This window comes from Helianthus annuus, chromosome 3, assembly GCF_002127325.2.
Source record: "Helianthus annuus cultivar XRQ/B chromosome 3, HanXRQr2.0-SUNRISE, whole genome shotgun sequence".
NCBI classification, from domain to species: Eukaryota; Viridiplantae; Streptophyta; class Magnoliopsida; order Asterales; family Asteraceae; genus Helianthus; species Helianthus annuus.
In genome coordinates this window covers 43565677-43575968 of record NC_035435.2, presented here as the reverse complement: position 1 = coordinate 43575968, position 10292 = coordinate 43565677, and the positions used below count along the sequence as shown (strand labels likewise).

The 10292-nt window shown below is 33.5% G+C and overlaps 2 protein-coding genes across 3 annotated transcripts; one reads left to right on the top strand and one right to left on the bottom strand.

Annotated features, from left to right (window-relative positions):
* Positions 1 to 602: 602 nt before the first annotated feature.
* On the bottom strand, positions 603 to 4259 carry LOC118490397. The gene is made up of 9 exons (XM_035988013.1): positions 4238 to 4259; positions 3705 to 3809; positions 3022 to 3604; positions 2483 to 2741; positions 1991 to 2267; positions 1608 to 1615; positions 948 to 1532; positions 773 to 832; positions 603 to 665 (listed from the first exon to the last, which is right to left on the bottom strand). The coding sequence occupies exons 1-9, from the start codon at positions 4257 to 4259 to the stop codon at positions 603 to 605; spliced, it is 1962 nt and encodes a 653-aa protein (XP_035843906.1).
* Positions 4260 to 4613: 354 nt separating this feature from the next.
* LOC110928866 (probable inactive purple acid phosphatase 28) lies at positions 4614 to 9727 on the top strand. Of its 2 annotated transcripts, none has more exons than XM_022171914.2 (5): positions 4614 to 4870; positions 4938 to 5082; positions 6706 to 7124; positions 8391 to 8843; positions 9490 to 9727. In XM_022171914.2, the coding sequence occupies exons 1-4, from the start codon at positions 4685 to 4687 to the stop codon at positions 8826 to 8828; spliced, it is 1188 nt and encodes a 395-aa protein (XP_022027606.1). In that variant the 5' UTR covers positions 4614 to 4684; the 3' UTR covers positions 8829 to 8843; positions 9490 to 9727. The 2 variants fall into 2 exon arrangements, with proteins under 2 accessions (XP_022027606.1, XP_022027607.1); XM_022171915.2 differs by lacking the exon at positions 9490 to 9727 and adding an exon at positions 8979 to 9344.
* Positions 9728 to 10292: the final 565 nt, after the last annotated feature.

The window sequence follows — 10292 nt, the reverse complement described above, 5'->3', positions numbered from 1 at the left end:
ATGTGGAGATGTATAACCCAAAGGACATATCTACCAGTGAGGATCTAAATTTTTTGAAGCAGTTATCTGAAATACCAATCATCAACAACTCTGCTAGCAAATTTGCAGAGAAGCTTCAAAACGCAGTAGTCTCACAGGTTGAACTTTGGGTTGAATCTGAAAGTGATGAGGAAATCCCTGATGGAAGCTTAGGGTTCTCATCCGATGAAGAAACAAACTTTGATCCATGAAGCTGATCATGCTAGTATTTTTTATTTAATTTTGTGGTTTGAAAACATCATCTTTGTTTAAAAACTATCATCATCTATATAACGCAATGTTTATTATATCCAATTGCATTTCTTGTTTAATTTTATGTATGATCTGTGTGATAATAAAACGCAATAATCAAAAAATACCATTTAAAGTATATTGTTCTATGTATAAAACGGAATAACAATATACTGTTATCATAAAACGCAATTAACCAAAAAAAGCTGATAAGTGATTTGGAAATCCCTGATGGAAGCTTAGGGTTCTCATCATTTCTTGTTTAATTTGATCTATGATCTGTGTTACAATAAAAAGCAATAATCAAAAAATACAATTTAAAGTATATTGTTCTATGTATAAAACGCAATGTTTATGATATCCACTTGCATTTCTTGTTTAATTTGATCTATGATCTGTGTTACAATAAAACGCAATAATCAAAAAATACCATTTAAAGTATATTGTTCTATGTATAAAACGCAATAACAATATATTGTTGTTATCATAAAACGCAATTAACCAAAACAAACTGATATTTATGAAGGATATCACAAAACGCAGTAACAAAAAGAGATGAAACCTATACATCATAAAACGCAATGACAAAATTTTTTTTACTTATTGATATCTGATTTTGACAGAATTTGTATACATAATTACATTGCATTGCTAGAACCTATAGCATTAGAAGAAACCTTATCTTTACATGTGCGACTGTTATGTCCTTTTCCACCACATACACGACACGATTTCTGGATCTTTGATGCTTTCTGAATTGCAATCTCACGATTAGACTTGATCCTTTTTTGTACACCGCATCCTTTGGTCCTTATTTTGATCGGGACACGAATCATAGAATCTGATTTTTCTAAGTTCCCTCCAATATCAGCAAATCTTTCTTTGCGACTAGGAGGCGGCGCAGCAACCATAACCTCATCCGCTTTATCAATATAACTTTTAATATGATCCCTGTAACGACACAGTTCATCTAAATCGCCAACCAGCCTATTAACCACATACTCATTTGCAACAACGATTTCTCTATAAACTTTATCAATTTCACTATTCCTACCAATTTCATCAAACCGAATATTGGAATGATTTGATCCAACTGAAACAACATCTCTCATCCATCTTCTATGAACATATCTTCTAGGAAACTCAGTTATATCATCATACCATAATACGTAAAATATATGGCGGCACAATATACCAAATTGTTCAAACCGTTTGCAAGAACAACTTATACTTAAACCATCTTCTTGTTTGTTGTATTGCACCTGTAAATAAGATTAAAAAGCTATATAAAATTAGTGAAATGTAATATAAAATGCAATGAATAATAAATATAATACAGATATAACTATATGATCATATAATGATAAAACGCAAAAAAAAGATGAAAAATAAAACGCAATAGATATTTAAAACAATATAAATTTAAAAAATACATTGAAAAAAGATGTGCATGGCTGTCTGAAATCCTTTATTTCAAAATATTGAACATCACCCACAGTATCAAGAGACTTTGACATACACTTTGTAATGGCAGCATCAATTTTAATCTGAATATCCTTAAAAATTGTTTTGGTATATATTTTTTATGCTTGTTTCTCCAATACAAAGTCACTCCAGGGTTTACACTCAATATACCTTGTATCATGATCATTTTACCTATGCTCATGCCTTTGAATATCCATTGCAGTCTCAAAATGAGTGAAAAATTCAACAAGTGTACATCTTGGATTGCAAATCTGACCAAAGAAGTAATTCTCGCTTTCACATCTTAACGTAGTACGTATAAGTCCAGCCAAATCCTCTCCATGGTAATAAGCAGGAATCCAATCAAATCGAAGATCGTACATATCTTTTAACCACTCATGATTTTCCAATCCAAAAGTAGACATTATTGAATGCCACTCAGTTTCAAAATCTTCTGGAATAATAGTATCATTCCAAACAACATGAGTCATTCTTGTATTAAAATCAGTGTTTGCTGACAAAACAGGACCAACCTGAATAAAAAGTTATAAAATTATTAAACATAAAACGCAATAATTTAAAACCCAATATATTGAAAATGATAAACATAATGCAATGATGGTAAAACGCAATTGTTTTGTAATTCTATTGATAAAAATGTTAGGGGATCTTATTGTATAATACATAAAACGCAATAATAAAACAATATAAAATTGCAGTTTGTTATATCATAAAACGCAGTTAATACCTTTGTCTTCAATTTCTCCCATATATGCCACATACATAACCTATGCCTACTTCTTGAAAATACATCCTTAATAGCTCTCTTCATTGCAGCATCTTGATCAGTAACAACAACTTTAGGCTCACTTCCAAAAGCATTAACAAAGCACCTTAAAAGCCATCTATAAGAATCTGCAGTCTCCGAACCAAGTAATACACCACCAAATGTGACATTCCTAAAATGATTATCAATACCAGTAAATGGTACAAAAACCAAATCATACCTGCATAAAAATCAAATTAAAAAAGCATTAGAAAAATTAGAATAGGATATATAACGCAATAGAATATATAACGCAATAAATGAAATAAACTTACTTGTTTGATTTATAAGTAGCGCAAAACCAAATATGTCACCAAACACTGTATAATTTTTTTTATTGCTCATCAGCTTAGAAAAGCCCTTTCAATCTTCTATCTTCACCAATAACATAATCACATGTGAAACCAGGACAACATTCTTTCTTCCTAATAAGACGCCTAACTACCATTTCTGCATCATACTCTCCGATGTAAAGATTCAAATCCCTTCTATAATTCTTACAATCAACTTTACTAGCACCAACTTCACCAAAACCACCATACATTGTTTTCATAATATTGAATGCTTTAACAGGTCCAATATTGATTGCAGACAATCCAGATATAAAACTTTCTTTCACATAATCGATACTTCTGGCAGCCGGCAAGAAATGAATATCTTCATCTTCAACAAAGATATGATTATGTTCTTCTTCAAAGTAGTAGATTTTAAACATATTATTGTTCTCTGATATTAGTTTCACATGAGCATTGCATCCAACTCTTTTTGAACCTCTATTACGTCTAACAATCTTTTTACTATTCTCAACTGAACCAGAATCTATTTCTTTGCTAACATGAAATCCTTCTTTTGAACAGACAATAAGAGGTACTTTTTCTTGCAGAAAAACCTGCAGCAAGTGCATATCTCTGATAAAACGCAAAAGCCTCTTCAAATGACTTAAAAACATTCCAACAGCAGGTGTAATAGATCCACTGACTTTAGGTTTGAAAAACTTTCTTCCACTGTTTATGCATACACGTTCCTCCCACTTGGAAATGTTATCTAAAACAATTAAAAAACTATAAAACGCAATACCTCTTACAGAATAATGTTTTTCGGGATAAACCTAAAAATATGTTAATAACAATTTAAAAATACAAACCTTTAAAGTTTATAAAAGCATAAAAAGCATAAAAAGCAATACGTTCAGTAAAACGCATCATGTGATCTGAAACACTTAACAAAAAATCATAAAACGCAATACAACCTGTATAATAATGTGTTTAGTGTTAAATCTCAAAATATGTTAATAATAATTTAGAAATACAGACCTTTAAGGTTTGTATATGAACTATTATGGATAAAAGCATAAAACGCAATACATTCAGTAAAACGCATCAAATGATGAACAAACAAAAATTGTACAACAATAACAGTTATAGCTTTATATTACATAAATCTTAAACTAAAAGTTTGTATGCATATAATTTAATTAATATCATAAAACGTAACTCTTCACTAAAACGCAATAAATGATGAAGAAACAAAACAAACAAATTATGTTAAATTATACAACAATAACAATTAAACTTATGAAAAATCAAATATTAATTACAGAAACACGAATTATAAAACGTAAAACAATGAAATTTGGACAAAATAACAAAAATTACTCAAAATTGAAGCTAAACATACCAGCAGAGTCTGACGAAGACATTGAAGTTATCGAATTGACGAACGAAACAAGATTAATGTTTGAAAAGAGGTGAATTTGCGATCGATGGCGATTTAGGGTTATAGAATCTTCAATTCTGTTATGAGAGTGATGAACTAAAAAAAGAGGTAACAGAATCTATAATCGAATTAGAACGAAGATATGATAATGTAAAAAGACGAAAAGCCCACGCGTCCAAAAATTTAAAAAAAGATGATGAACGGCTAAGATTGCTTCCTATACTTCCTAGCCAAAATAAACTTACTATCTGATCTTTACCCTATTTTATTAAACCTACAAAGAAAAAAAAAATACATATCAAATAAATAAAAAAACTTAACTCCACTTCAACGAGGTCATACTTGCTAAATTTCAGGGTTCAAACTCAAATAGATTTCACCTCTCACACACACACACACACACAAACAATGCAATCCAGCACAAAATGGATTCAATCGTTCATCTACCTAACCCTAATCACAATCTCACTCAATCTGCTACATATTTTGCTTCTATCCGACAGATTAATCATCTCTCATCACAAAATTACACTCAAGAAGCATCCTGATCTTCCTCTACGCTTCAATTCAGACGGAACCTTCAAGATCCTTCAGGTTAGCATTCAAATTCTACTCATCGTTTGTTGATGATCGTAAACAGTTGACTGTGTGTGTTGATTAGGTAGCCGATATGCATTACGGAACCGGATTGACTCGGTGTAGAGATGTTTTGAGCTCTGAGTTTGACTCCTGTTCCGATCTTAACACAACTCGGTTTTTGAAGCGGATGATTGAAGCTGAGAAGCCGGATTTTATTGCTTTTACAGGTAGGTTTTGTGTTTTGTTGTGTGTATGGAGTGTTGATTTATATATATGAATTGTGTATGTATGTATGTATGTTTTGATCAGATACACTTTAATTTTGTTCTTATGAGTTGTGGTTATTGAATGATGGTATAATTTTGCGTTTGGTGAAGAATTGTTATTTGATTTTGGTGAAGGATCTACTGGTTGACTTTAGAAGGTCAAGTTACTTTTGGATTTTTAAAATTGCAATTGATTTTCATAACTTTTTTAGGGGGAAATGTTGGATTACCAAGTTGAATCTAGGCCTGTAAACGAACTGAACGTACGGAAAAGTTTGTTTATTTGATAAACGAACGAGCATGAACAATATTTTTTCTCATTTTGTCTAAATGAACGAACATGAACACATGTGTCGTTCGTTCATTTATGTTCGTTCATTTATAGTTGTTTATGTTCGTTCATTTATTTCGTTCGTTTACATTCATTTATGTTTGTTAGTCTACGTTTGTTTAAGTTAGTTCGTTTATGTACTCATTTAAATAATTTAGGTCCATTACAATTTAGTCTAGTTTAATGAAACTAAAACATCACCTATTACAATTTAGCTTACTTTATAAACTTTTTAGGCCCAAGTCCCAACAAATTAGTGTTCAGTCACTCCATGTTCACGTGTACTCATGGTTGTCAAAAGCGCAAAAGGCGCGCCTAGGCGCTCGGGCGCAGCGAGGCGCGCCTATAGCGCCTGGTGGTAGCCTAGGCGCAAAAATGGGCTTTTTTTGTAAAAACGGTGCTCGCGCGCAGCGAGGCGAGCTGAAGCTGACTATCCAATTGATGTTGATGGAAGTTCTGATGACTTTGATGATGGTCTTGATGATTGATGATGAACTATAAGTTTAAATGCTTTAGTAACCGCAAACGTTTGTATAAGTCCTAGTAACTTTTGGTATCACTACGTGTGTATAAGTCCTAAACTTTTGCTACTAACTATTAGCTACATGATCTTAAATGGAATATATAATTTTTTTTTCTATTTTCTATGTGGAATCTTATTTATTTTCAAAGCATAACATATTTTTTATATATTTTTTTTTCTCTATGTGCGCTTTTCTTAAAAAAGCCCACGCTTTTTTTGCGCCTAGGCTCCGGGCGAGGCTGATGCGCCTCGCCTGCGCCTTGCGACTTTGACAACATAGATACTTTTAGTTGGTGTTCGTTCATGTTCAGTTATGTTCGTTCATTTATGTTCCTTTGTGTTTGTTTATATTTGTGAACCGTTCGTTTAAACTATTAACGGGCGAACAGAAACGAACACGAACACGTTCAATTTCTTAATGAACAAACATGAACAAATTTAAATGAACGAACACGACATGTGTACATGTTCGTTCAGGAAAACCCCATTCGTTTAAATGTTCGTGTTTGATTGTGTGGTTTAACTCAAACCAACGGACACGAACATGCCCCTTTCGGTTCGTTACAGGCCTAGTTAAATCTGTTAAAGATATCATAAGCTGAATTTACGGATTAGTTTTTTGATCAATTCTATGAGATTATTAGTAACTTTTCACAGTAATGTACTAAAAAGATAACAGAACTGTAATGACTCGTATTGAAAAGCATTTTTCTCTCTCGTGCAATACTAGGTGATAACATATTTGGGTCAAGCACTAATGATGCGGCTGAGTCACTATTCAAAGCTTTTGGTCCAGCAATGGATTCTGGGCTTCCATGGGCAGCGGTTTTGGGCAATCATGACCAAGAATCAACTATGACCCGTGAAGAACTGATGTCATTCATCTCCCTGATGGATTATTCGCTTTCACAACCCAACCCGTTAATTCAAGATCCCACAGACCCTACTAAACAACAAATTATGACAGAAATCGATGGGTTCGGGAACTATGATCTCAGTGTATGGGGTCCCCCAGGGTATCAGTCGGCCAACCAGACCGTATTCAATCTCTTCTTTCTAGACAGTGGGGACAGAGCTGTTGTTGATGGGTTTAGAACGTATGGATGGATCAAGGAGTCTCAGCTTAATTGGCTACGTGGTGCTTCTAAGGTATACTGTGCATATTGTATCGAAATGAAATTTCAATGGGTTGATTTGGGTTTTTCTTTTATTTCCCGCTTATTGTGGGTCGATTTTTGTTGTGTTTTTTCTCGAACGTATCAAATAGAAAGTTAGATGTAAGGGGAGCGGGTCAAATGAGTCAAACGGGTTGAACTTTGGCCATAGTCTATTTTTTATGAATACATCGTCCTAAACCATTTTATTTATATATTTTCTTAATTACTATAATGGTATTTTTTAGGGATATTGGATTTAAATTACCTCAACTTTCATCAATTGGCCAATAACACTCCCAACTTTCGATTTGTACTCCAGCACTCCCAACTTTCAACTTATTGGCCGATAACACTCCCTAACTAGCAGAACCCTAACACAGTTAGCTGATGTCAGCTGCCACGTCGTCAAAAAATGCCATGTTAGCTGCCACATCAGCTGCCGCACCATCAAAAATGCCACGTCAGCTGCCACGCCATCAAAAATGCCACATCAGCTACATGTCATATGCCACGTCAGCAAAAATGGCCACATCAGATGCCACATCAGCAAAAACTAACTGGGTTAGGGTTCATTTAGTTAGGGAGTGTTATCGGCCAATAAGTTGAAAGTTAAGAGTACTGGTGTACAAATCAAAAGTTGGGAGTGTTATCGGCCAATTGGTGAAAGTTGGGTTATTTAAATCCAATATCCCTATTTTTTACAAGGGTAAATTGCATAAAAAGGGTACCAACTTTGGTTAATTTTCCATTTCAAGTAACCAACTTTTTGCCAAGAAAATTTCATTGAACTTGAAGAAATTTGAATTAAAGTAACATTGACAGCAGGTAAACTGATATCTAAGCACCCGATTAAATGCGAATTCAATTCAGCCCCATTTGCCAAGCAGCAAAAAAGTAAAACTTTTGGAAGTGTGAGGGTTTTATTGGAATTTTTGAAAGTTTGAGGGTTTTCTTGAAGTATTTGAAAGTTGTTTGTTTTTTTTTTCCTGTAACAAAAGAAGTTGCTTACCTGCTTATGAAATGAGTCATTTTATGTGAAACATTATTAACACGTTAACGGTTAATCATTTACAAAAACTAGAAAATGGACCAAAAAAGTAATAGAAAGTCAACTCAACTTGACCCAGCCGTTTTGACGTGTACTTAAACAAGAACCGTTATTATTTGTTATCAAAACGGTCCACCCATGAACTCCCTTCTGTGAGTTGGTTTCATTAGATTTAGATTTCATTAACATGTTGCAGGATCTCACTAACAGGGACATAACCAAGAAAACCATCAATCACAAGAGATTCCATCACTAGCATTCTTCCATATCCCGATCCCAGAAATCCGTTCCGGGCCTTTTAGGGAAGTTTTTGGGGAATATCGTGAACACGTGGCATGTTCTATAGTGAACTCTGGAGTGTTGAAGACACTCGTGTCAATGGGAGATGTGAAAGCAGCGTTTATAGGCCATGATCACCTCAACGATTTCTGTGGGAATTTAAACGGTGTATGGTTTTGTTATGGTGGTGGTTTTGGGTATCATGGTTATGGTCGAGCCGGGTGGTCAAGACGAGGTAGGGTCATACTTGCACAACTGAAAAAGGGGAAGAACGAGTGGTTGGGAGTTGAAACGATTAAGACATGGAAGCGACTTGATGATGAAAACTTGACTAAATTCGATCAGCAGATCTTATGGACATCATCATAGTGATTCTTGTTGCAGGTGAGTCTAAATGTGCAAAAATGGACAGATTGGTAACGGGTCAAAATTGATCAACAAATATATTTTCTTTGAATAATTTGTGTGCCAAGATTATAAAACTTACATTATTTTAAGGTGGGTTTGTATCATGATAAGGTTTTCAAAGGTCAGACATGGGTTTAGATCTGTTCATCCATGGTGGTCGCCAGTTTTTATGCTGATACGTTGATGGACATAGACGACGGTGATGAAGACGAACCAATGATGGATGCGGAGGTGGTTATGGTTGAACATGGTTTTAACCTTTTGATGCGTTGCCGGCGATGGTGGCTGGATGTAGAATTGTTGATGATGAGAGATGAAAAAAAAGGATAATAGAAAGGGGTAGAATAGTCAATCAGTTATAATTGGTTATATATGATATTTTATGTTTTTGTTGGGTATATATGATATTTGTAATGTTTACAAGGGTATTTATGAAATTAATCCTTATTCTAAATAATAATATAACCATTTGAAGTACTGGCTTTGGCCCGTTTGGCATGTTTTCTTCTAACCTAAATTGACCCGTTATTGATTGTCTCGATAATAAACAAACAGGTTGAAATTGCTGTCTCTGTTTTGAATCAACTATACTGATGATTATTGCTTAAAACTATTTCTGCAGGTGTTCATTTTGTAAAGAACTTTGTTGTCGGTGTGGTAAAGGGCTTGGCAGTTCTCGCTTCTCGGCCTTTTTGACATGATATTTGATCAATCTTTGTAAAATTCACATTCCAACGAAAATCGCGAGAAACTTTTTTGTGTATATTATTAATGGTGACAATTCCTTGGATGATATTCGATCTTTTGGGTGACAATTCCTGACATATCGTGTATGAATATAATTAGAATTTACTCTTTTAGTTGATCAGTCTAATATCCGTCAACTGTTGCAGCCTACTAACCATTTACGATCTGTTTAACTTGCTTACAACCCATCCACTCGTTTGAACCAAGGCTGCATGGTTTTAGGTGTAACTGGTTAACATTGATGTTTTTTTTATATGAATAGATCCCCTAGATAGGGGAAGGTTCAAATGAAAACCACTAGTTATTGTGAAAACTCGAAAACTAATTAAAAAAAGCCAAAAAAACATACAATTTTTTTTTTCTTTTTTCTTTTTTTTTCTTTTTTTTTTTGCAAACCAAATTTCGCAGGTTTTTTTATATAAAAAAAAAATTTCAAAAAAAAAAAAAAAATTGTGTAGTGCACATGTGTAATACTACACATGTGTATTATTACACATGTGCACTACACAATTTTTTTTTTTTTTGAAAAAAAGTTTTTTTATATATAAAAACTAGCGATTTTTATAAAAAAAAAACTGAAAAAAAAAAATTTGTGTGTTTTTTAGGCTTTTTTTAATAAGTTTTCGAGTTTTCACAATAAAAGTGGTTTTCATTTGAACCATCCCCTAGATAGATATA